This window comes from Caretta caretta, chromosome 12 (genome assembly GCF_965140235.1).
Source record: "Caretta caretta isolate rCarCar2 chromosome 12, rCarCar1.hap1, whole genome shotgun sequence".
Lineage (NCBI taxonomy): Eukaryota > Metazoa > Chordata > Testudines > Cheloniidae > Caretta > Caretta caretta.
The window spans coordinates 42,943,412-42,970,943 of record NC_134217.1 but is presented as its reverse complement, the minus strand read 5'-3'; the positions used below and the strand labels follow the sequence as shown (position 1 = coordinate 42,970,943).

Below are 27,532 nucleotides of genomic sequence, written 5' to 3'. Positions count from 1 at the left end.
GGTGAACTTGCGCTGAAGCTCATTGCCAGGGATCTGAGGCAGTTGTTGGCCTATGGCTCGCCTGCCCCAGATGATATTACAGCTAGGGAGAATTTCAGAAAAGCCCCTCCCAAACAGGCTGGATTCATCCCAGCACCAGGGTTTGTTCTGCTGACGAGAAAAGCCTAGTAGGGGGACTTCATATCTTCTCAACACACTTCACTGTAGCATCTGCTGGGTAGTCTGGTGGGTTTTGGTTTTTATTTTTATATTTTTTTTATACATTTTTAAGTGGAAAAGGCTTTAAGATGCAGCCAAACAAGAAAAACATTCTGGAACAAGTCAGCAGTCAGAACTTCCTCTCTTTCTCTTTAATGAAAGCCATGAGCTCCCAGTGACAAGTGTCTGCTGGAGCTACATGGGGAGTTTGAGATTCCTGCCACGTTTCAGTGATATTACAGCATGTCTTTGGTCTGCCTTCCCTAGCCCAGCTATCTAACCACTTCCTTCCCGCCAGGTGCCTCCCATTAGAGCCTTTCATTAAGTGAACACTTGGGGGCGTTGTGCATATTTATATTACTCCCTCCATCCTCTTCTCATGTTTACCAGGGGCACATGGAAAAAAGTTATGATAAACTAATAAAAACAAAATTAAAATGATTAAACCTTTCATATCCTTTAGAGATTATCTCCCCACTGCTGCTGGTCAAATGGATTCTGGGACACAACGGCTCTTTTCTTTAAATTCAAAAACCAAAAGAGAAATAAAAGGAAATGTGCCTCTGCCAGATATTAAAGAGGAACAAATGTTGTCCCTCTATTCTCAGCAGCCAGCCTCTCATCTCTGTGTTCACATCAGAGCCTCTCACAAGAAGAGAAAAAAGAAGCCAGGTGCTGCATAATTTTGTCCAAATTAAGGGCAGAAAAGGCAGGCAGGTGGGCAGATCATGCTGGAGAACAAGTACAGAGACAAGCAAGTCCCCCTATGTTTCTAAACAAACTGAGCCTGGTGTGTTTTCCTATGGGACCTGGAATGGTTGTCTCCCCATGTCCCCAAACTCTGTTTCTCACAGATGTTCTTGTCAGCAGCCACCCTGTCCTTTAGCCACAAACAAAAGACATTCTCCAGTTTGATGACTGTGGAACAACAGTACAAAGATTAAAGCAAAACCAACGTAACAGTTGTAAATATCCCTCTCCTCTTCTCTATCAAGAAGAGGCCTTTGAATCAGCCTGGTGTCTGAACACATCCCTCGGAGGATATGATTACACAGAGTAGAGCAAGATCACATCTGTTTATGTGGGCCTGCCAAACAGCTGACAGTCACACCTGGGACATGAAGAAAAGGAGTACTTGTGGCCCTTCAGAAATGGAAGAACAGCTTGGAGAAATGGGGCTTTGAGATCCCAACAGAATGACTGAGGTTAAAGCAACAAGTTTTCTTATGGCTTAAGGAACAGAAGTGAAACGAAATCTTGTTTGGAAGACATGATAATCCTGTATGTGGGGGTGTCCTGGGGCTTTGGCACAAGGATGAGAAACGCTGCAGTTAAAGGCCAAATGTAGGTTTAATCAGCATTCACACGTACTGCCAAGAGTCGTGTGCTTTGTTGCTATTTCACGTATGTTACTGTGCTGAAGAGTGAATGTTTCCTCAAATCAGGACAATAGCTTTTCTCACTCCTCACCTTCTGCTGAGGAGACAACAGAAAAGGATTCCCTCTTCAGAGACCAGGCTATACAATTGCCCCAGCAAGCTCTTTGATTCCATTCCAACTGAGGCATGGCAGGACACACACAGCAGCCCTTCCTAGCCCAGTTCTGGTACGTTGCACAGACTGGGCATTCACAACGCGTTTAGAGCAAATCTTTAGAGTCTATGTACCAATAATCTGATTGCATTTACATGGCATCAGGTGCACAGCACTTCACAGATACAAACACAAGTTCCTGCCACAAGGAACTTAGCAATGACATGTTGAGGAAAGACAACACTGGGACAGGGAGATAAGTGCATGACAAAATAAGGGAAGAAGCTAGTGGTGCTGGGACAGCATTTGACATTTGTGCACAGAGGGTTGGGCTCTCATTTGAACTGTCCTATTAGACGGATTTAATCTATCCTGGGCAGGTCTGGCAGGGGGAAGGAGCGAGCACCTGAGGGGTCACTTGTGACAGGGATGCTAGCTGAAAGAAGCTGGTTTGGAGGAGCGCTTTGAAGGGGGACAATAAGGCTGGCAAGTGCACAGGACAGGGGAGACTGTTCCAGATCCACAGGTCAAAGACAAGGCCTGAGAATGGAAGAAGGCAGCAGTCTGAACATGATCATGAAAAGCTGCATACAGGGAAGACAAGGAGGCTTCTGCCCTGCTTCACCAGCAGACTTCAGCTCTGCCCTGAAAGGCCCGTCTCCTGCACAGAGGTGTTCCTATTGCACTTCATATATGGACGCAGGAGATTTGACTTAATTTTGTTTACTGGTAATGTTTAGACAGAGCAATCAGTTTGGAAGAGCTGCTCACTCTGCCTCCACATTGCTAACAGACAGAATTTAGTCAAATAGCCTGTGTCCCTGTGCGAGGCGCAAAAGAAATTCCTCGCCCAGGGTGCACTGTACTACTGTGGCCACCGCAATTTCTCTGCCCACTGGGAAGTTTCTAAGCGCCCTGTGTGCACAGAACTAAGTTCCACCTAGACAGCAGACAAAGGCATATATGAGGGGAGTGACAATGACAATCCCACTCTTCTGATCCGTCTGAAACCCTCAATTGCCTCTGTTCAGTACGGCCAACAACTTGCATTTGGTTATGGGGCAGTTTACCTTTAATTACAATCCGAGAGAGATTTTAGGCATTACTAAAATCAGGGATGGGCCCATACTTCAAGCAGGGATAAGCTCCACTGGTGAACACTGCAGCTTTCTTTGTCTAAACTTGATACCAGCGCACCTACAGTGACAGCAGGAATCAGGGCAAACTCCAACACAGACAAGGCCGTAGAAGGTTACAGTGCAAGTGGGGACACTGGACTCACGTAAAACTTCCACTCAAAGCAGGCACTTGTTGCACCCCTACTTTAATAATGCTTTCTGGCTCTTACACATCACTGATACCTACAAATCAGAAATGCCTTATATGGTGGTCCGATTCCCCCAGGCTCTGAGGGCCAGGGATACTCAGCATTTTTCTAAACCTTCTGGGGAGAGCCTGCTTCCTCTTCCGATACCAGCTGGGTACCAGATTTTCCACAGCCTTTGTGAGCTACCAGCATTTCACCCTGTCCATTCAATGTGTAATTCAGGAAATGGCTACCGAACAAGAGGGACAGACTGGATCATGGGGGCAGCTAACTTGGTTAAAACAGCAGTGAATACCCAGCAAGTCTGCTTTTACCTCAGCTTGGCAGCTCAAGTTCAACCCCACAGCCTTTAAAGTCAAGCTGTAACCTGTTAAAAGAAGCATTGCCATGTCCTCACTGTATTTTAACCCAAGTGAAGAACACTTCCCTCCCCCGCCGTGAAGACATACCCAGAATCCCCCTTCCCAATTGCTCTGAGAACAGAAGAGCTCCCCAGCGGTTAAGACTTTTACATCTAGAGATACTGACCCAAATTGCTGGCAGCCATTCTACCCTGAGTCTGAGGAGAAAGCCAGGTCCCCGGGTGTTTGCTGTGGCTGATGCTGGGATCAGAATGGATGCTCCAACAAGACCAGGGCAGAGAAGGAGTGACACGGGACTAAGAATTCTCTGTCTGACACCATTTTCTGATTCTTTTCTTGAAGAAAGGCTCTTTTGAGCATACTTGGATTTGTTCAGAGACTCCTTCCAGAGACCCTGCTCTCATTCTTCACATGCAAAGGCCTACAACAATGACTTTATGTCTTACAAGAATAAGGTTCTGGCAGAGATTAGCAGAATGGCTGAAACAATATGTCCACGTACGGGATTGGGTCCCTTCAGTGGAATGCATAGACTACAGGAACCCTTTTCCTGTTGAGCCAGCAAACAGTGCAGCAGCACATAACCGAGTGTGTCCTTGGCTGCTGGGCCCCCATGGGTAAATTCCATACAATTTAATAGCAACACCACCAACAGGTTCTAAATTATACGTTCCACAACAATGATCTAAAACTCATTGACTAGAATAAGAAAGGGCTTCCTTTCCATAGGTGTTTTTAAACCATCCTACAGATTTCTAGAGCGTGGATCTAATTTTTAATATAGTCTATTCTATGGGATGATTCACAAAGTCTAGAAAACTGTTATTATTTCCTCTTAAATGCTACAGGACTTTTCTAAGGGGTGGCTCCACAAAGCCTGGAACACAGCCGGCGGCGTAAGATCAGCATTTTAATTTAATTTTAAATGAAGCTTCTTAAACATTTTGAAAACCTTGTTTACATACGACAATAGTTTAGTTATACAATATAGAGACTTATAGAGAGAGACAGTCTAAAAATGTTAAAATGTATGACTTGCAGGCGAAACCTTAAATTAAAGTGAATAAATGAAGACTCGGCCCACCACTTCTGAAAGGTTGCCGACCCCTGCTGTAGATGTTCCCCACTGCCACGTCCCTCACACACAGATTTAGGTATTTAAAACCAAACCAATTGCATTGCTTTGAGAAGGGAAGATGAAAGAGAAAGGGTGTGCTCCTTCATCCATGCCATTTCACCCAGGACTTATCCTGCTCCTTCCTCAGCTAGAGCACATGCTCTGTCCATTTTGATTGTGAGTGCCCTGGGGCAGGGACTGTGCTCTCTCTCCTGATGGTGAAGCATTCGGCCACACCATCAACTTATGGGGGCCCATGTGGGGGTGTTAGGTAAACATCATTCTAAACCCTTCAAAATAAAGCCCTACTTTTACATCCATTAGGAGCTTTATTTCTCTCCTAGAAAATTCCTTGTTTTTTTGAGTTAGTCTGTCAAATACAGAAACCTGGCAACAAAATTCCATCATCCGCAGGCAGTGCTTTTCTAGGACAATCTCTCAGTTGGAGACAGGCATTTTAAATTATTCTCGGTGATGTTTCAGTCCAGGATTCTCTAAGCGATACACGCTCATATTATTGTGTCCAAAACGAACTTCAAGCAACAACATTCCTGTTTAGTACCAGCCCTATTCAATTCTATGCAGGGTCTCAGACCGCCCTTATCACCATAGTAGCTGTGCGCCCTCCAAGACGGCGGTAAGAGAGGAAAGACTGTCCAGTGGTTAAGGTCCTAGCCTAGGATTCGGGAGACTTGGGTTCACATCCCCTTCTGCCACAGACTTTTTGGGTGACCTTGGGCAAGTCATTTGGCCTCTCCGTGCATCAGCTCCCCATCCGTAACATGAGAATAACAGCACTGCCCTATCTCATCATAAGGGGTTTGTGAGGAAAAAGATTGTGGGGTAATCAGACGCTACAGTGATGGAAGCCAAATACATAGGGTGACCAGATGTCCCGCTTTTATAGGGACGGTCCCCAATATTTGGGGCTTTTGCTTATATAGGTGCCTATTACCTCCCACCCCCGTCCTGATTTTTCACACTTGCTATCTGGTCAGCCTACAAATACGTATTTAAGATAAAGTGATGCAACGAACGTCTGTCTCCTGTGGTTTTTTTCTCCCTCATCCTCATCCCAAGGGAGACTTGTGAGTGGGATGACAGGTTTTAAACGTGCACGCTCCGTGTTCATGCTAGAGAAGACAGGTTGAAGACGATAGCCTGGGGCTAGAGCAGAAGGTAGTGAGGTTAGGGATGATCCTTAGTTCCTGTGGGAGTTTGTTCCGTAGCCTTACACCAGCCCCCAAGAAACCATGTTACCAGATCAACAGCTGCCAACAGGCCAGACACACACAGAACAGAAATTATATGCCCACTTTTATCTTTAAGAAAATCTTCCACACTTAAAAAGAAAAGGAGTACTTGTGGCACCTTAGAGACTAACCAATTTATTTGAGCATCATGATGCTCAAATAAATTGGTTAGTCTCTAAGGTGCCACAAGTACTCCTTTTCTTTTTGCGAATACAGACTAACACGGCTGCTACTCTGAAACCTTCCACACTTAGTGCTTTTAGGGGAAGAGGTGACCCTTTGGGCTGAAATCAGGAAAGAAAAGAGAGAGGAGGACAGAAGGAAATAGAGGTTAACACAGAAGGGAAAGAAGAAAATATAGAAGGAATGGATTATGTACAAATAACACCAGATAAAGAGAGTATGCGGAAGGGAAAACAGAGAGGGGAAAAGGAAGCTAAAAGGTGAGGCAGAAAAACACATCTTACAGAAGGAAGAATGATCTGAGAAAAAGAAGGCTAGAAAGTTAAACCCTAGAGAGTAAACCCTAATCTGAGCAGCAACAATACACCAAGACATACAACAGAGAGGGAGGACAAGTGGACAGAAGGACAAGGAAAGGAAAAGGGGAGGAGAACAAAATCAAAGCAGGCAGAATGGGACATTTTTAGCTAGCATTCAAAAATGACTGACCTCAGGGACCTCCCGCACTAAAAGCCGGAGTCTCTAGAGCCAAGCTATATATGGGGCTGTAACAGACTCACATCCTGCGTGTATCAGGCACTGAGGGAACACAACACACTGACCAGTGAGCTACATTTACATCGACAAAACGCCAATCCGGCAGTTCCACACCAAGTGGTTGGCAGCTCCAAGCACAATTGTCTGAGCTGAGCACTAAACAGGCTTGTTTTGTACCTGCAGTTTTCAGGGAGAAGATGCTTTCACAGGTTGGACAAAAATAGTTTGTTTTCATGTTTATCTCTGTCATGCCCTGTCTACTTACATGGTGCTACCACCACAATATCTAAGAGCCTTTCAAGTATTTGCACATAGAAATAACAGTCCTCCTTCACTCTTCCTTCCCAGCTGTAAAACCGGTAGCTTGGTTAATTTCTAGGGATTTTTTTGCCTGTGAGATCTGTCGGGGGAGGTATGCAGGAGTTACTGGGGAGAGCTAGGCTGAAGGAATGAGTTTAAATTTACCGCTGAACTTGGTGAGGTCTGTTGTCACTATCTCCTGCAGAAATTAAGGTCACAGGAGCTGGGGCTAGCCTAGGGAAGTTCTGTCTCCCACACTCATCAGCCTCCCTCTATTCATTGATCATTGTTTAGGGAATTTTTTTGCTAAGTGGTCAGGATTAAAAGCAAATTGGCCCGTGGGTGATAGCGAATGGATGTATCTGCAGTGAGCGACAAATACCAGCCATTGCAGAAGCCCAGAGATGTGCTAAAATACTACAGTGAGGGAGGCCCTAAAAATATCCAAGAGAGAAAAGCATCTCCTAGCACCTAAGATGCACTGTCCTTGGTCAGCAACACTAACTGAGTATTCCACCTGAGCCCATCTTCCTGTCTGCTACATTAGCAAACTCTGCACAGAGCAAGCAGAAAAGCATAATGGTCTTTAATCATCCAGCTCAAGAAGGCTCCCAGATAATGGGGCTTGGGTTTCTTGCCCAGTGTCTGTGTAATTTCTCTGCCAGTGGCTTCATTTTCCCTCCACAGGAAGTGGACTGTAGCTCCCAAAGCTCTTTTCCATAGCAGGCACAGAAGTTCCTGGGAGGTCTGTATCATCAGCACAAGTGAGGAGACAAAGGTCCCTGTGTCTACAAGGCTGCTGCTTCGACTGCTGTGTGTGTGTGTGTTCCTGTGTGTGTTCATTCTGTAAAGGGTTGGTGGGAGGGAGGAAGTGTATGTGCGTGTCTGTGTGTTCTGTAAGGGATGGGAGGGAATGAGCTGCAAATAATGTGCAATCAGGAACCATCACAATTACAAATGTAAACGAACAAGCAATTGGCCCTGACCTTTGTAGATTGTTAGAGGACTAATTAAGCCAGATCAGGCACTCTCTTCCATCAGGAGATTGAGGCACAAACACATGGAAATATCTACATGCAAACCCAACCTGTTATACACCCCTTTTTTGATACACACAAATAACCAACTGCACACATGCAAACTGGAGGTAATAATCCCACCACTCATACTGTGCCCCAGCAAAGCATTAAGGTTTGTTGTGCAGTATTCAAAGTTATTCAGGGTAACAAAAGTCCAGGTTGGCCTGGTCTATAAAGCTATTTGTAAAAGTAATAAAAAGTTGGAGACAAGTAGACTGGTACACATTGGATTGTTTAAGTTAGAAGACCTGTAATCAGGGGTCTTTCCAAACTCCTGGTAAAGTGATGGGCTGGCATGACAATGAGCTGAAAGACTCTAGAGAAGGAAGAAGCGTTTATAGTTGAAATGACTGAACTCTGTCAGAACGGATTAATATTAATGGGATGTAGTTGCCACCCTGCCTTGGACATGGCTTATCTGGAGTCACTAAAGGGGAGCAGTGGTATGGGCGGACTGGTTAGGAGCAAGCTTTACCATCATGGCTGCGACTGCCACCTGAGATCCTGGGATCCACCATGGCACCATTCACTGGGCCTTCACTGTCCTGATTCTGAAAGACAACCTGACCAGGTCGGGCCACAGGGAGAAAATCAGATTATATCACCACTTCCACCAGCTTCTACTCAATCCTGAATGATTCCTGGGGGTGAGAGACTTGGGTCCTAATGTCAGCCCCTCCCTCATGTGTCATTTTCCTTCCCTATTTTATTTCTCCTCTTCCCCATCTCTCCTTTTGTCTTCTGTCTAACAAGAGTCTGGATTGGCCAGCCAAGACAAATAATTTCATTTCTGGCAAGACAGGCTGTGAGCCAGTGCTAGATTCCTGACACTGGTAAAAGTTTGCCATCACTGGGAGTAAGTCTACATGGCAATTAGATGCCTGTGGCTGGCCCATGCCAGCTGGCTCGGATTAAGGGCCTGTTTAATTGCAGTGTAACATTCGGGCTCAGACTGGAGCCCGGGCTCTAAGACCCTCTGAGGTGTGAGGGTCCCAGAGCTGGGGCTGCAGCTCAAGAAGGAACCTCTGAAACAGAAATTAAACAGCCCCTTAGCCAGAGCCCTGCAAGCCCAAGTCAGCTGGCATGGGCCAGCTGTGGACGTCTAATTACAGTGTAGACACACCATGAGTGGCTGATAAACCCTGTGTTTCTCCAGGAGCAAGGCTGCAAGTGGAAGTCAGCATCTGAACACCACACAGGTTCTCGTCTTTGCTTTTGTTGTTTCTCCCTTTTTGTGTGCATTTGTCTTGTTTTATGGAAATTAAACAGGATCAACTTCAACTACAACAGTGCCAGATCATCAAAGCTAAACGTTTCCTCTTTTCCCCACAAGAGTGAACACCATGGTCAACACCGTCTAAAACCTAGCAAACGGGGAAACCCAGCCTAGGAAATAAACTCTGCCGCCGAAGGGAAAGGGAGGAAGGAATATTACTGAAAAAAAAGCCTTCCTGGACACTACATTCCAAATGCTTTATAACTGGTTTCTCTTCTTTTCCTGGGTCTTTAATAAAAGGATTAAAAGATTTTTTTGAAGGTGGTTGTTACAGGAGTAACTTGACACGAAGCCAAAGGCCACACTTAGCTGCTAATGTTGTAACTGTGAACAAAGGTTTTATTAATAATCTTACCCCTTTGTTGGGCCTGCGACACGCCCTTGCCAGCCCAACAGGCCTCAAGCTCTAGCCTGTACTTGAGTCAGGTGACTAAGGGTTGTGGACAGAAACATGGAGGTGGCACTTCCTATGAGATGAGTTAGGCTCACCTAGGAGAGGGGTCCGCAGAGAGCAAGCCCTGGATGAATGCAGAGAACCCTGCATCCAGACGGTGAAGTGCTGAGGAGAACTCTGCAGACTAGGGAGAAATACTTTTGGCCTGAGAGGTCCAACTGAACCAATTATGGAACTGGAATGGCTTACTAAAATAGACCCCATAAGGGAGAATCGTCATTCAAACTCTTAGGCATGTGGGACTTAATTGGATAGTTGGGGGAACTGAGGCTATGGTAACAAAATTGCCACTCCAGGGAGGTGGCCTGCTCTGAACCACTTCCTGCAACACACACATAATTCGGTGCCTCACCCACACTACCCCCTATATGCAGAAATAACCGTGTGCAAACCAGCCCATAGAACAGAGCCCACAAATATCGTGGTGTGCACACAAACACAGAAATGCATCCAGGCAGACAGGAAAATACGTTATTTACATGAGGGGAGGTTTTCAGACATACTGAGCATTGGACAGACACAGAAAGGGGGTGCCTGTTTCAGAGCAGTGGTTCTGAACCAGGGGTACATGTACCCCTAGAGGTACGCAGAGGCCTTCCAGGGGGTACATGAACTCACCCAGATATTTTCTTAGTTTTAAAACAGGCGACATAAAATGCACTAGCAAAGTCAGTACAAACTAAAATTTCATAGACAATGGCTTGTTTATACTGCTCTATACACTGAAATGTAAGTACAATATTTATATTCCAACCCATTGATTGTATCATTGTATGGTAAAAATGAGAAAGTCAGCAGTTTTTCAGTAACAGTGTGCTGTGTCACTTTTGTATTTTTATGTCTGATTTTGTAAGCAAGCAGTTTTTAAAGTGAGATGAAATTTGGGGGTCCACAAGACAAATTAGACTCCTGAAAGGGGTACAGTCGTCTGGAATGGTTGAGAGCCACTGCCCTAGAGAGTTAGGAAGATAACTGATGCCTAGGGACAACTCATCCATTCCTTCCCTTGCCTACTAAGGCACTGCAGAAAATACAAAATGGCCACTCGCACAATTCCTCCTCTGGGTTGAAATTCACAAACTTTGTTCTGAATTGAAAACAATAAGACTTTTTGTTTTGCAGGAAATTTTAAAATTTTGTTCCATTTCAGAACAAAAAAGGATTTAGAAATTTCCTGTGCAACTGATACAAGTATTTCAATTAGCTCCAGATACACAGCACCCTTGCTATCCCTCCTCCCTCCATCCAAGGGCCCTGCTAACCTCTTCCACCATGGCCACTCCTTTCACCCTGACTACTCCACAGCACAGATTCAGGTTCAGTATAAGACCTGAACATAGACTATCCATGTGCAAACACAAAGCATGGCTGCAACACCTGAATGCTATTAACAGGGATATCTGGAGGAACAACAGGGACAGAGCTTTAGCCTGCACTGAAATGCACTGTAGTAGACTCTTCATTATTATTTATTTGGTTAGTGCTGATATGTTCAGCGCTGCACAATACACAAAGATAACAGCCCCTCCCCTAAGCACTTACAGTCGGACAGGCAGGCAGAGACCACAGGCCACCCTGGGAAATCCTAGGGGGAAGATTTTGTGTCGAGGGCTTTTGTTCAATTTATTTAAATCAAGTTATACACTCATTCTATGGGCCTTACAAAAAAGATGCTTTAAAAAGGGGCTTGAATGAAGAAAGGGTGGTGGCTTGGAGAAATGATTTCAAAATGATACTGCTCATGTAGGGGCAGAGAGGGTGAGAAAGTATGGAGAGGGGGTGGAGAAGGACACAGGGTACTGGGAGTGGCATTGCTCGGAGCAGAGGGTGACAGGAGACTGATGTCATTGGGACTGAAGCTTTGACGATGAGGACAAGAAGTTTTAAGTTCTTAAAGGGGAGCCAGCAGAGGGACTGAAAGTGAATTGTGACCAGGTCTGAATAATGGTCAAGACAGATAACTGCGGCAGGGTATTTGGATCCTATTGAAAGGGATCCAGGTGTGCGTTCGTGAGGCCAAATAGGAGGAAGATGAGTAGCTAAGGGCATGGCTAAACTGGAAACTTCAAAGCGCTCCTGAGGGAACGCTTCCACGGCAGTGCTTTGAAGTGCGAGTGTGGTCGCTCACGAGCGCTGGGAGACAGCTCTCCCAGCGTTCCTGGAAATCCATCTCCACGAGGGGATTAGCTCCCAGTGCTGGGAACACGGCTCCCAGTGCTCGGAGCCTGTCTACACTAGCGCTTTAAAGCGCTCAGACTTGCTGTGCTCAGGGGGGTGATTTTTCACACCCCTGAGCCAGCAAGTTAGAGCACTATAAAATGTAAGTGTAGCCAAGCCCTAAGACTGGAAATAATTACGAACGTGCTTTAGTTGTCAGGCTGGCAAGGGAAGGCTGGATCTTTTGATATGCTGTAAAGAAGTGGAAAAATGTATATAGTCCTTAGATGTGCATAATATAAGGGGAAAGAATGAAAGATAATCTCCAAGTTGTGAGCCTGGGTGAGGGAGGATGGGGTGTTTTAACAGTAAAGGAGAATGGGGAAGAAGAGAGTATGGAGGGAGAGTTTAGCTGCAGATATAGAGTATCTGAGCAACTGACAAACCATTTAAGAGAAAGCATTTGAGACACAGGCTTAGATGTGGGCCTGGACAAAGTAGATTTGAGAGTCATCTACATCAGAATGACAGTGAAATCATTCCTGTGAGTGGATAAACACATCCAGCGATAAAAAGTGTAGAGGGAGGAGAGAGGAGAGGTTTAATGGGAAAGAAAGATAGCTTTCCCAGGCAGCCCTTCTTAAAATAGGGTCTTCTACTGACATATGCCCCACACTGAAATAGTTCAACGCATGTGAAGAGTGTGATTCAGTCAACCCGGACACATCTGGGTGGTGATGGTGAGCTGTGATATACAGATCAAGCTAGATGATCTGGTGGTCCCTTCTGGCCTTCAGTTCTATGACTCCGACTTCCAGGCTACTCGTGCTAAGCACAGAGAGTCAATGGAACCAGGCCCTCAGTCCACCCTGGTTAACCTGGATGGAACTGGGGAGCTCAATGCTACTCATGTGGACACATTTGGTAAGTGGTTCTCAAGAGTAGATGGGGCCAGATCCTCAACTCTGGACTTGTCGACATGGATGGATCCAGGGACCTTTCTGACAAGTGGCTCCTCAGTGTCAAGGGGTGCCAGATTTCAAGAGAGTTGGTTGACCAGGTCAGATCCAGGGACCATGGAACCCTTTATGCCAGGCACAGAAACATTATGGTGAACACATCTCCAGATCTGATACTGGATTTAGACTGCCAGCCTTAGTTGACTTGACTGGGGCTTGGAGGCTTGAAGCTGCAGGCTGCCACTGGCTGTGTAGATGTATCCTTACAGTTTGAGAGACCTGAGAAGGAAACGTTTTCTTTTGTTCAATTTCATCCCTTTATTTATAAATATCTCCTCTCCTTCCTCCTGAAATACTGAAATGCCCCCCTCAGTCACTGCTTAGCTCTGCTATTATTATTTATCTGTTATCTTCAGCGGTCAGCAATGGGCTTGAGGAGCTACACACATCTCCTTTCCTTTGAACCCTGCCAGCTCGGGTGGGCAGCCTGTCGGCCCCGAATCAACTCTGAAGACAGTGCTTTCCCATTGTGGCTTGAGCAGGAGCAGGGAGGGTAGGTGGGCTACAGAGCCCAAGCGGCAACGCTATGGAGCTATTGTTCGTGCATGAGCGTGAGCTCGAGTCTGCGGACCCAGGCTTGGAGACTCACTACCACAGGCTGTGTAGGCACGCTTTCAGGGACCACCTGTGCAATCACCACCAGGTGGTGTGTCACTGGAAATTCAACTGGACAAGACCCTGAAGCACACCCTGCAGGGAACCATCTGCCCTAACCCCGGAGCCACAGGCTAAGGGAGACCTAGTCGGGGTTGTTGGTCTCTAGCTCCTAGGATCCTGAAAGGAGAACATTTATTAGGGAGAACTAAACAACCAACATCCAGCCCAGATACTAGCCAGGGCCTCTCTTCACTGTCATACAGAGAAATGGGGCCATGTTCTATCATCCATTTGGACACCTTCATCTACAATTCTCTATGGGCATAAAAGCAAGCGAAAGAAGATGAAATTATCCATTCTCTGCTTTGGTTTTGTACTGTCTCAGCCAAATGCAAACTCTGTTGCTTTATTACTTTGGGAGCACACCCAATGAGCAGGGTCTTCTACTGGGGGGTGACTTGACATTCTGGCAAACAAGAATCCTCAGGCTGTCAGTATTTATTCACTTCTCTCAAAGGTTGGCTGAGAGGCTTCTTAAAACCTAAAGAAAGTGAAAATATTCCAAATCATTAAGGTGACCTGCAAAAGGGGCTGGCTCCTCCTTTGCATCTTTATTAGGTAAAAAGATATTTTTTCCCCAGCATTTTTTCAACTAGAAACCTAGAAACATTAGGAATGTCAAGTTTTGCCCTCCTGTTTGTTGGTGATTTCCAGGGAGACCCCCAGTGATATGGAGTGAGATCTCTCAGCCCAGATTTAAAATGGTGGATCCTGGAAGACTGGAGAAGCGCTAATGTAGTGCCCATCTTCAAAAAAGGGGAAAGGGAGGGGCTGGAGAACTATAGACCAGTCAGCCTGAGCTTGATACCTGAGAAGCTACTAGAGCAATGTATAAATTATTCAATTTGTGAATACCTGGAGGATGAAGGGGTAATCACTAGCAGACAGCATGGATTTACTAAGAACAAATCATGCCAAACCAGCTTGATTTCCTTCTTTGACAGGGTAACTGGTTTGATGGATAGGGGGAATGCAGTGGACATAATATACCCAGACTTCAGCACGGCTTTTGACACAGTCCCACATGACATTCTGATAGGTAAGCTGGAGCAATGCAGGTTTGGCGGAACTAACATTAAATGGATACATAACTGGTTAAACAAACAAACAAAGAGTAACTACAGATGGAATGATGTCAGATGGGAGGGAGGTCTCGAGTGGGGTTCCACAGGTATCTGTTCTGGGTCTGGTGTTATTTAATATCTGTATTAATGACCTGGATGTAGGAATAAAGAACAGACTGATCAAATGTGCAGATGACACAAAGCTGGGGGTCTGTGGTTTGCAAACACTTTGGAAGATGGAGCTAAAATTCAGAGGGATCTTCATAAATTGAAAACTGGGCTACAGACAACAAAATGAAATTCAACAAAGAAATGTGACGTGCTACACTTAGGGAAGAAAAATCAAATGTACAAATACAGAATGGGGGATAACTGGATTGGCAGCAGCACTGCTGAAAAGGATCTGGGAGCGGTAGCGTATCACAACCTCAACATGAGTCAACAGTGTGATGCTGCTGCAAAAAAAACCAACAACACACAAATGAAATTTTAGGTTGCATTAACAGAGACATAGCATGCAAGTCATGGGAGACAATAGTACGGCTCTGGGTAGTGCTGGTTAGGTCTCAGCTGGAGGACTCTGTCCAATTTTGATCACCAATGTATAGAAAGGATATTGATAAACTGGAAAGGAGCCAGATGCGAGTGACAAAGATGATCAAAGGGATGGAATGCAAGCCATATGAGCAAAGGCTGAGGGAACTGGGTATGTTTAATTTGGAAAAGAGGAGATTAAGGGGATGGAACACGATAGCAGTCTTTAATTATTAGTTAAATTGGGTAAGATGGGGATCAATAGGAAAACTGAAAGGTAGATAAAGAATTGGTTAAAGGGGAGACTACAACGGGTCCTACTGAAAGGTGAACTGTCAGGCTGGAGGAAGGTTACCAGTGGAGTTCCTCAAGGATCGGTTTTGGGACCAATCTTATTTAATCTTTTTATTACTGACCTCGGCACAAAAAGTGGGAGTGTGCTAATAAAGTTTGCGGATGATACAAAGCTGGGAGGTATTGCCAATTTAGAGAAGGACAGGGATATCCTACAGGAGGATCTGGATGACCTTGTAAACTGGAGTAATAGTAATAGGATGAAATTTAATAGTGAGAAGTGTAAGGTCATGCATTTAGGGATTAATAACAAGAATTTTAGTTATAAGCTGGGGACGCATCAATCAGAAGTAATGGAGGAGGAGAAGGACCTTGGAGTATTGGTTGATCATAGGATGACTATGAGCCGCCAGTGTGATATGGCCGTGAAAAAAGCTAATGCGGTCTTGGGATCCATTAGGAGAGGTATTTCCAGTAGAGATAAGGAGGTTTTAGTACCGTTATACAAGGCACTGGTGAGACCTCACCTGGAATACTGTGTGCAGTTCTGGTCTCCCATGTTTAAGAAGGATGAATTCAAATTGGAACAGGTACAGAGAAGGTCTACTAGGATGATCCGAGGAATGGAAAACTTGTCTTATGAAAGGAGACTCAAGGAGCTTGGCTTGTTTAGCCTAACTAAAAGAAGGTTGAGGGGAGATATGATTGCTCTCTATAAATATATCAGAGGGATAAATACCAGAGAGGGAGAGGAATTATTTAAGTTCAGTACCAATGTGGACACAAGAACAAATGGATATAAACTGGCCACCAGGAAATTTAGACTAGAAATTAGACAAAGGTTTCTAACCATCAGAGGAGTGAAGTTTTGGAACAGCCTTCCAAGGGAAGCAGTGGGGGCAAAAGATCTATCTGGCTTTAAGATTATACTCGATGAGTTTATGGAGGAGATGGTATGATGGGATAACATGGTTTTGGAAATTAAATATTCATGGTAAATAGGCCCAATGGCCTGTGATGGGATATTAGATGGGGTGGGATCTGAGTTACCCAGGAAAGAATTTTCTGTAGTATCTGGCTAGTGAATCTTGCCCATATGCTCAGGGTTTAGCTGATCGCCATATTTGGGGTCGGGAAGGAATTTTCCTCCAGGGCAGATTGGAAGAGGCCCTGGAGGTTTTTCGCCTTCCTCTGTAGCATGGGGCATGGGTCACTCGCCGGAGGATTCTCTGCTCCTTGAAGTCTTTGAACCACGGTTTGAGGACTTCAGTAGCACAGACATAGGTGAGAGGTTTTTTGCAGGAGTGGGTGGGTGAGATTCTGTAGCCTGCGTTGTGCAGGAGGTCAGACTAGATGATCATAATGGTCCCTTCTGACCTAAATATCTATGAATCTATGAAAGGCTGCCATAAAAAAGATGGAGAAAAGTTGTTCTCTCTTGCCACAGAGGGCAAGACAAGAGGCAGTGGGTTCAAACTGCAGCAGAGCAGATTTAGATTAAATCTCAGGAAAAACTTCCTACCTGTAAGAACAGTAGACCAAAGGAACAGGCTGCCTAGAGGTTGTGGAAGCTCCTTCACTGGAGGTTTTCCAAAGGAGGCTGGATAGCATCGGTCTTGGATGGTTTAGACACAACAAATCCTGCATCTTGGCAGGGGTTAGACCAGAATGACCCTTGCAGTCCCTCTAAGCCAGTGGTCCCCAACGCGGTGCCTGTGGGTGCCATGGCACCCGCCAGGGCATTTATGTGCGCCTGCCTACTGAGAAGGGAGCGCTTCTGCCGGACAACCCACCGCCGAGCAGCGCAGCCGCTGGACAACCAGATGCCAAAATGCTGCCGCTTCTCGGCGGCATTTCGGCGGATGGTCATCCGGCACCCGCCACGTTCTTTTGGGAACATGAATATGCTATACCAACAGAAAGGTTGGGGACCACTGCTCTAACCTGATAGTTCGAGGATTCTATGATTGTTGAATCTTTAACAAAGGGAGATTGTCCCCCAATGTTTGTAAGACTTTTAGTTAAATAAGTGTTGAAAAAAGTTTTAAAACACTCCAAAATTCCCTTTCCCTCTCAGCTAGTCAGGTTCCACTACCTCAGTACCTGTGATGTCATAACCCTAACAGTTCTCCATTTATTCATAAAGTCTTCCAGGAAAAACAGACAAGTCCTGAACTTCTAAAATAAAAGAAAAAGAAAATGTGTTTCTTTGAAAAAAGGCTTTCAACCCTTCTTTAAACAGCATAAAGGGCCCAAGTCATTATTTTTCTCTTTTGCATTTCACCTTTATCAAACTTACATGTGCTACAAAATACACAGAGTCGTCTATCACACATCAATACGTTGTACTGGGAAACAAAGATCTTCCCTGGTGGAGCACAAGATCGCCTCCAGCAATCTCCTCTCACCCACACAGGGAAAGCCAAGGAGCTGCAGCCGCAATTGCAGCCCCAGGGGTGATGTGGCAGCACAGTATATTTTCACTGCTTTTGTGACCTATGAGGAGCTGGATTCCCTCCTCTCCGCCTCCACAGAACCCCCGAGCCTGCAGACTGGGTACTCAGGTTGTAAAACCAGATTTAACCCTTAGTGATTTGAAATCTTTTGTTTTGGTTATTCAGGTATTTTCAAGCATTTCAGTTCCTCTTTGATCAACATGTATATCAGCAACCATCAAACCCTTCATCCACCAACACATTTCTAAGATCTGCATTTTTTTTTTTCTATCCACACAATATAAGCGTTCATCCAGATGTTCACCCTGTCTGGATGACTGCACCCTGAGATCAGTCCCTATGATATGGCTGGTCAGGGATCTTTCCACAAATACGATTTTTTTTTAAAAAAACCCAGAAAATGCTAATTAATCAAAAACAAAACTTTCATCGGGAAGGTTTTTGAGGCCCAGGATGGAATTTATGGTCAAAAGGAGAGAGGGAGAGAAACAGCCAGTCCTCCAGTGGCCCAGGCACTCACTTGGGATGTAGGAAACCCCCCGAGACCCTGCTCTGAATCAGGCAGAGCACAGACATGAATCTGTCTCCCCCATAATACAGGCAAGCGTCCTGACTATTGGCTATTCTGGGATGTTAAGGGCCACACACACACACAAAGTTTTGCAAGGTCTTGGTTTCATTCCAATACAGAACACAAAATGTCCAAACCTCAACAAACTTTTGTGAAACCGAATTCCTGTTCTCTTGCCATCCCTAATTACGCACCCTGTTAAATCCCTCCTCCAGGTCCCTGCCATGTCTCACATAAACATCACTGTGCCTTCTTCCACACTGCTCCTTACACATGGAATGTTCCTTCCGAACCAGTCTGTAGGACACTATCCTCTCCTCCTCCAAACTCCTCAAGAGCCACCTCTGCTGCAATACCCAGAGGAAATCAATCAGTGAATGAAGATGTGAGGGGCACATGGCATAGTTGACCCCTATTTATAATCGGCCAGGAAAAACGCATCATGGACCGTGAAATCTGATCTTTTGCGTGCTTTTACCCTGTACTATACAGATTTCATGAGGGAGACTAGCATTTCTCAAATTGGGAGTCCTGACCCAAAAGGGAGTTGCAAGGCGGGGGGGGGGGGGGTCGCAAGGTTATTTTAGGGGGATCGTGATATTGCCACCCTTACTTCTGTGCTGCCTTCAGAGCTGGGCAACCAGAGAGTGGTGGCTATTGGCCAGGCACCCAGCTCTGAAGGCAGCGCCCTGCCAGCAGCAGCCCAGAAGTAAGGGTGGCAATTCCAGACCAGGCCATCCTTTCCTCTGCACTGCTGCTGGGGGCAGCTCCGCCTTCAGGGCTGGGCTCCTGACCAGCAGCCACCGCTCCCCGGCTGCCCAGCTCTGAAGGCAGCGCTGCCGCCAGCAGCAAGTCAGAAGAAAGAGTAGCAGAACCGCAACCCCCCCTACGATAACCTTGTGACCACCCCACAGCTCCTTTGTGGGTCAGAATCCTGACAAATAGAACACTGTGAAATTTCAGATTTAAATGGCTGAAATCATGAAATTTGTGATTTTTAAAATCCTATAACTGTGAAATTGACCAAAATGGACTGTGAATTTGGTAAGGCCCTATTTATAATTATCTGGAAAAAATGCAAATATCCACCTATTAAAGGTGACCGAATTTGATTTTATCCCTCATCCTCTTATGTCCCTAGTTATTTTAGGTCCCAGACTTATGCATGTACTTAACTTCACACATGCAGTTAGTCCTACTGAAGCCCATGGGACAACTCACATACACGAAATTAAACGTGTTTAAGTCTTCACAGGGTTGGAGCCCTGCACTGTAAGCTCTCTGAGGCAGGGATTACGTTTTCTGGTGTGTTGGTACAGCACCCAGCACAATGGGCCCCTGACCCTGACTTAGGCTTGTAAGGCTACTGTAATACATACTGTCACCTCGAAAGAGGAAGAGAGACCACGACAAGGAAATTCTGAAGCTGGCTGAGAAATTCTGCAGACTAACTCTCCAAGTCGAATGTCAGAACATACACCAGTCAATAGCAATAGCTAAGAAATGCCACTCACCGGCATCAGCAGCTGGACACTTGCGGATGGTGAAGATCTGACCTAAGTCCTCCTCTTCCTCAGGGAGGCCCTTCTGAAGGCGCTGCAGTTTACGCAGGCTCTCACTACGCTGATGTTTCATGGAGCGCACATGTTGGATAAGGTTCAGCTTGGCCTTGGTGGAATAGTTACAGAGGACACAGTGATAATAGCAGCTTTCGCCCTCAACCCCGCTCTCATGATGCTGAAGGTGCTGTGAAGAACAAAGCAGAGACATATGAGTGACAGAGTTAGAAAATGTCCCATCCCCAACCTATATGGGCTACAGCACTTGAAGCTCCCAAAAGGTTTCTTGGAAACTCACTAGCAGGAACGCACCTTGAACAAGAGCAAGAGCAAGAATTTCCTCTGTTGAGAGTACTATGAAGGAACCATGAATGGGGATTTCCTGGCACTGTTGTACTGACTGACAGTAACAGCACTTAGAGAGAGGCTGGGCTGACTTTGGGCAAAGGAGCGATACAAGTGGGCATAGGACTGTTTGTTTTGTTTTTTTTTTATTAAAGGGCTGCCAGTATGCTCAGCACTGTACAAAACACACAGTCACTGCCCCCAAGAGATTGTAATCTAGTCGTACAGACAAAACAGTTCAGCTATAAATTGCACTGGAGGGCAAAAAGGGCCATCAAGAACTCCAGAGTTGTTGGTTTGTTTTTTTTAAGTGAATGGGTCTGTTAACCCACTTCTCTCCAAGTTTATCTTTCATAGGCCTGGTGGAAAGGGGCATTTGAAGGGTGGATCTGAACCAAGAGAAAGGCTGCTTTTTGCACAGCAGTGAGATGATGTTTCAGTGGTCAGGGCAGCACAGGACAACCTCTTGATTCCTCAGCCACTGAATCTCACCGAAAACCATCTCTGCAGAGCCTGCAATTATAACTAATAAGGGTCAACCTTCATTTTTGATCCAAAGTCCCACACAAACCATCAATAACTCACTGCTCGTGGCTGTCCACTAGTGCAAGTGGAAGTACTAAGTCAAAGAGCTTAGCATCATACATGTGAAAAGTGAGCCCACTATCACACACATCCCTGCAGATACGGAGTGCCTCCATCCCTCCTCTGCCGTGTCCTTCACTTGGAGGCCCGGCTACACAGGGGAATCCGAGAGGGCTGAAAGCTGTACTTAAAGGGGGCCTCATGCCCTATAGGACTATAAGTTGAATGGCAGGAAAAGTGGATTTGACAGTGACCACACAAACTTTCACGCTGATGGGGACCCATTGTGCATTGTGCTTCAGTGCTCCTCTCCCACAACTGATCACTGAAAGGCACTGAAGTCTTGCGGGAGGCTACAGATATTAGGGATTGGGGCTGTCCCAAGAGAGGGAGAGGAGAAGATGAGGGGGAAAATGTAGTAAATGATGGAGAAAGCTGAAATCCATGTCTTCCTACACTTGGGGATGTTAAAACAGAACTTCCCACTCTTTGCTTCCATGGAAAGTCATCAGGGAGATAAGCATGTGCTGAAACTAATATAGCAGCAGCAACAGAGATCAAGCCTTTTCACTGAAAGAAAATGACCAATCAAACATTAAAAAACTGTTCAAAACCTACGTATGGAATTTGGCAAGAGTCTCTCTCAATCAGGCGGTTCCAGGGAGGAAATCAGAGAGGGAGCTCTGGTCTTATGTCCAACAGACAGAATTACATCTGATAAATGCTCAACTAAAACAGAGGAATAAAAGAGGAGCAGCCCTTGGTTGCAATGAACCAATTCCAAGAGACCCTGGAAAGAGCTCACGAGAGCAGAGTTGCTGAGTATGTGCATCCCCTGGTTTTCTGTTTGTAAAGAGAAGGTTTAACGCCTACCACCCCAGGGTCCATTCCCTCGGAAATGGACAAAAGAAGCAGGATGACCTGAGAGAGACGGCCAGAGACTAAGCGCACTAGCAACAACCTCCTTTTCAAGTAATTCAGAGCAAGCTACAGAAAAGCTTCCCCCTCCCACATGGAGACCTCATAGCCAAGCCAGCCAGTGCCAGTGGAGGACAGTTTACCCCCCTGATCAGCAAACGAAACCTGTCAGTTCTCAGACCCAGAATCCCCAGCACACTGGGGAAAGGGGTAAATGTTATTTACCACATTGCTGTGAATCCCAAAGGCTGGAACAAAATTCTTAGAGAAAGACATGGGCAAGAATTCGCCCTCTTAGCTGTGCAGAGGGCTGCCCCACTTTGCTCTCTCATTTTTGGGTTGAGTTTGTACTGTTCCCATATATTCTGCACTAGCATTCCCCATTCCCATGGCATTTTGTTCCTGCCTGCCTGCCTAAGGTGAAGCAGGGACACAAGGTCAAAGGTCAAGGAAGAATTCCCAGGCCAAGCCATTTCAGATTACCGCCTGTACCTGCAATAACCTGCAATTCAGCAATAACCCGAATCCTCTCCAATATTGTCCTGCACCGCAAGCCTGGAAGTATCCATTCTTAGCACACAGCCCCACAACCAGCTGCTCCTCACCTTCCATATCAGCCCAGGAAATCCTTCTTTCCCATTTGTTCTACTTGGGGAAAATTTACGTCAACCAATCTTGGGCTGCATTCATTTGCATTCTGTTATCCAAGACTTCAGACAGCTGCCTCGTTGTACCTGCCAGCGATGGCTAAGGTATAGATGTCCTGCTAAAGACACACATTACCCAACTCTTTATGTCTGGATGATAGGGATCTGCAGTAGGGTGCCGAAGAGATAAACAATCCTTCCAAGCTAAGGACATGCTTAAAACTAGATAGGAGCTAGAGCTGCTGCTTTTGACCAGAAGGGGTGCATGAAGAGAATAAATGCATTCCTGATCCAGCTAATTAGAATAGTCTCATTTGGGATCATAATGTATTTAATTAACTTCACTGTAGTATCTGAAGAATCCACCAAGGCACCAATCCCTCTGCTGCCCTCAAAGAAACTTTCCAGAGCGCTCTCTCTTGTGGGCGTTTTACTCCTCTTTCCTCTGCTTAATCTCTACTATCTGTGTGCATTAACTTAGCCTATGCTATAGCCAGAAAAAGAGCAATTGCTTCAGATATAAAAAACAAAAGACGCACGGGAGTAGTGATTTGACAGTGTCCTGCCCAGCTCAACCAGCCCAGTGCCTTGTCCAGCTCCAGCTCAGATTTCTGCATCACACTCCTACCACCAGCCCCGGATTTCCTGCTCATTGGGGCTACAAGAAAACTATTTGCTCCCCTGAGCGAAGAAGCCTTCTAAGTCCTGGTGGTACAAATTTCAAATTCTAAGACCCTGAATGAACAGAGACAGATGTAGCAATTGCTAACCTGGTCCATCTAACCCAGTTTCCTCTCTCCGACTGCAACAAGTACCAGCTGCTTCGAAACAGTGCAAGGAACCCGAAAAGGGCAATTCTGGAATAACCTGACATTGGGGGATTTTCTTCCTAGCCTTTCATAAGGTATTTCCTGACCAGGAGTGTTGCAAGATCATTGCTACCACTATACAAGGTTCCAGAAAAGTATTATGGACGTGGTCTCCATGGGAGACAGAGGCACAATTTTCAGTCTTTGATTGACAGGGGTGGGGGGGCCTTAAATCCTGGGGAAATATATTTTAAAACAACTTAATAAATGTGGCTCATTTGCGATGCTCCCTGTGTGCCTGTTCCAAGGATGTGGGTTGTAGTCAGAGACCCTGCCCCTCTCAGGCCCCCTTCACTTGCTACTGCATCCTGTAGTGAAGTCAAAATCCTGTGTGACCTACAGCATCAGTCTGCCATGGAAGCAACAGCGGTCACACATACAGTGATGTGATTTTACTGCAGGGTTACACGAGAGGAGTGAACTGGGTGAAAGTCACACACCTGCAATTTTTAGCTGGGGTGTTACTGAAAACGCTGAAACACACAGATAGATAAGTACTGTTAATGGTCCATCGTGTAGTAAAGCTTTCCCCAGATGAGAATTTTCCCTTACACAAAGCACAAATTCAAAAGACTAAACAAGAACTTTCATTAGACGATAATTCACCTTGAAAAAAATCAAAAGGATATATTGTTCCAAAAGAAAACTAACCAATTTCACTAAGAGAACATCGATTTCAGTAAATCTGAAGGAGCTGTTCACCCCCACCCTCCTACCCTGCCTTTCAACAATAGGAAACTTCTAACATCTGGTTCTTCACGCATGGAATGCAAAATATTGATTAGATTTAGTCAAAGCTCCACTTTAAAGTAGAAACAGACAGAAGTACATTCTGACAGAAACCATAAGGGTCACAAGTGATGCTTCCTAGGGGAATAAGGCCTGTTACTGTACACACACGAACCACAACAACACATGCAGCTCACAACACCTACTCTTACACACAAAAATCAAAAACAACTCTGCCCAGTCCTTCAATGAGGAAACATCTAGTACCTCAATGCAAAGCCATCTGCTGTCCCTGCGGAAGAGGGCAGTTGGGGAAGGATTACAACGCCAAAAGTGTGTCTCAGTGTGTAGCTGGTTGTATATCAACACTAGAACATTTCTGAAGCCTGGAGGAAATACCCCTGTACATTACCATCTCTAGTACCTGGCCACAGAAGAAGCCCTACACATTATTAGCTCTTTAGCAGATGAAGAAGAAAAGCTAATCAGAAAACAAGAAATTTGCCTTTGAGAAACTGGGTTCTCTATTTCATTTTATTCCCACATCAAACATACACCCTGATTCCATCCTCTGTAACAACAACAACAAAATCCTGCTCAAGCAAGACAGCAAAGAGTAGCAGCAAATAGATGCAAGCAAGATAGTTTTCCTTATACACAGTTTGTATCAGAAAGTTAGACTGTGGAGGAACCTACCCTGTTTCATTTGGAGGCTGGAAGTCAGAATGACAAAGGAAGTGATATGTCAAATGTTTTTTGTTAGATCAAAATATTAAATTATAGTAAAGATATTAGCATCAACCATTTTGTCTGCCTGTGAGCTTTCAATATGGTTAGAGTTTAAAAGAAACAACCACCAGACATTTAGAAACCCAGGACAGAGTTAAGACTACTTCCACAGTAAACCGCAGACTCACACTCAAATAACTAGACAGCCTACATTGTAACTCTGTAGTTTCTCAGACTGATTAAGAAAGTGTTGCTTAATGTTATTTTTACAGTTCATCTTAAAGAAATCAATCTGCTCAGTTGCTCTAAGTGAAAGAAATCAGTTAAGAGTGATTGTGAAACTGACCCTTGGATTGATCGACTAACTTTCCAATTCTTGTTCATGAACATCTGTCCTGGAAGGTTGTGTCGGCTTGTATTCTGATAAGCAACAGCACAATAAACGTTCACAGCCTATCACTGTGGACAATGTAATTTTTAAACAAATGAGAGAAGGAATGACACTATGCTCCATTTCTCCTTCCTTCCCTTCCCCTTTTCTTCCATCCCTTCAATGCCCCCATCCCCTCCTAACAAACCCCACCCACCATTCTTTTTTAAAACTGTGGAGCTAACAGGACATTTGCAACCGTCAGATTGTTCACTCTGCTTGCATGTTACCTTCCTTCCCCTCTTTATTTTGTATTTAGACTGCAAGCTCTTCAGGGCAGAGACTCTCTCTCTCTCTTACTGTGTACAGTGCCTAGGAGAATGTGGCCCTGATCTCAGCTGGGGCCTCTAGACACTACTGCAATACAAATAAATGCATTAAGCAGAAACTAGCTAAACCTATCCAGACCCATATGTATAAAACACCTTTTAAAAAATAGGGTTAATAACGGAGGACACCTTAACCACATAATTATCTTTAATTTGTTAATTAACACACAACTCTTCCACATTTGAACTGCTAACTTGAGCATAGCAGGTCTGCTTTTAATTTGGAAGTGTTCTTTTGAATATGTACAGTAAGTTTATTACTAATACTGTGCAGGAAGCCAATTCCTACTGTAGCATTAAGACACTAGACTCGCACTTCCCAGTGACAGTGCAGTGGAATGAAATGCTCTCTTCTGCCTAAAATCCACGAGCCATCTTCAGTGTGTCCGAGTTAAAGGTTTGGTGGCGATGTAAAGCGTAACTCTAGCCTGTTGTGAAAGTGCAACATTCACTCTGAATTGCCTGCTTTGTAATGTTTATTATTTTTTAGAAACACACAACAGACTATGTCTGCAACCTTCACTTCACCTTGTGGGAACTTCTCCCTGTTTTTATTTTAGAAGATCCTAAAGTCTGCTGGAGAGGAGTGCTGCTACGGCAGACCCCAGGGACCTCACAAGATTGGAACCCCAACCCTAACAAACCTTTGAGGGTCAATGGTGCCCCGTAAGTCTGCTGGCCATGGGATCTGCTAACCAGTTCCCACCCACCACCCTACAGAAGAGTCCTGGTGCTGCCGGTCTCCACAAAAAAGCAGCCTCACTTCTCTAACCCATTACAAGTACCAAGGATCAGGGCTCCTCACCTGCAGAGCCCAGGCGGTACATAGTAGTGTGGCTCCTCTCTTGTTGCCCACCCAGGGGCCACAGATCTGGGACTCTCCCTTCTGAGTCCCACAAAAAGAGAAAAGGAAGATGGATAGCTGGAGGCTTGGGCAGCAGCAAAATTGGAAAAACCTCCCTCTCTCCCCTAATGTTGCTCAGATCCCATGGAGGGAACCCTGCGGAGAGAGAACTCCCACCCGTTGCCTCCTCAGTCCAAGAGAGCTGGTTTGCTTGCTTTCAGTTCTTGTTTCTTGCCTCCAGTCTCTTAGAGGTGACGGTGTAGGCATTCTGCCTCAGCCCGGAGGGATCAGGTGGACTGGGGGAACCTGCTGCTGCAAAGGGATCATTTTAAACATGCCTGCTCTACCCTGTCAGGGTGATATGTTGTGATACTCCTCCAAAGGCTCAACATAAATAACTAGAGTGCTCCCTCTCCCCTGCATCCCCCCAGGGTTGATTTTTCTTCAGTCACTCTATACTACTTAAACTGGCTGAGGGTTCATGGCAGTACATTAGTATTACAAATCGATGGGACTCATTTCATATCAAGAATGATAGCTGACTGAACAACATTATCCAGTACTTTCCCTGGTGTGCTGAAGATCAGTGCCCAAAGAGGGGTCTTTATTCTCTTCTTTTAGAACTGTTAGAGACAAGTTTTCCTCTAAGAGGTCTTGTGAAAGAAAGGAGTAATGTTAAAGAGCAAAGGCTTGCACCTCTCCTCTCACGCAGCCTTCTTTCCAGCACTGGAGTTGCTGTAATTGATGCACTGGTAAATGTCAGTTAAAGAGAGATGTTAAAAGAATTACCAAACACGGCTGCAAGAGGAAGGCGAGCAGGAGCCAAATACAGGCACAAAACACTTCAGTCTGCCATGCCTCAGGGACGCTTGCATCTAGACAGATACGTCCCATTTAGCACTTGCCTCTCCCCAAGAGGGGACAAAAAGAGAAAACCAAGAATATAAACTACTTCAAAAGCCCTTGTGTACACACGTACTGGCACACTGGCAGCTGTTGCCATTAGCCTGTGTGAGCGAGGTCTTGGTGGACAGCACATGCCAGCCTCATTGCCTCCAACTCCTGACTAGTGGGGGTTCAGGAAAAAACCTTGGAAACAGGACAGCACTGTTGCTGTAATGACAAAGAGACAGTCTCTCCCCGGATTTGAATGTAATAATACAGGGTCACACAGGGA

General features: G+C 45.4%; 1 protein-coding gene across 4 annotated transcripts in view; it reads right to left on the bottom strand.

Annotated features, from left to right (window-relative positions):
- ZFHX3 (zinc finger homeobox 3) overlaps positions 1 to 27,532 on the bottom strand; it is a 930,873-nt gene that overhangs the window by 111,141 nt on the left and 792,200 nt on the right. For all 4 annotated transcript variants that reach the window (XM_075118499.1, XM_075118500.1, XM_075118502.1 and 1 more), the window contains one exon: positions 19,886 to 20,117. In XM_075118499.1, coding sequence (XP_074974600.1) covers positions 19,886 to 20,117 — 232 coding nt within the window. The remainder of the gene's footprint in view (positions 1 to 19,885; positions 20,118 to 27,532) is intronic.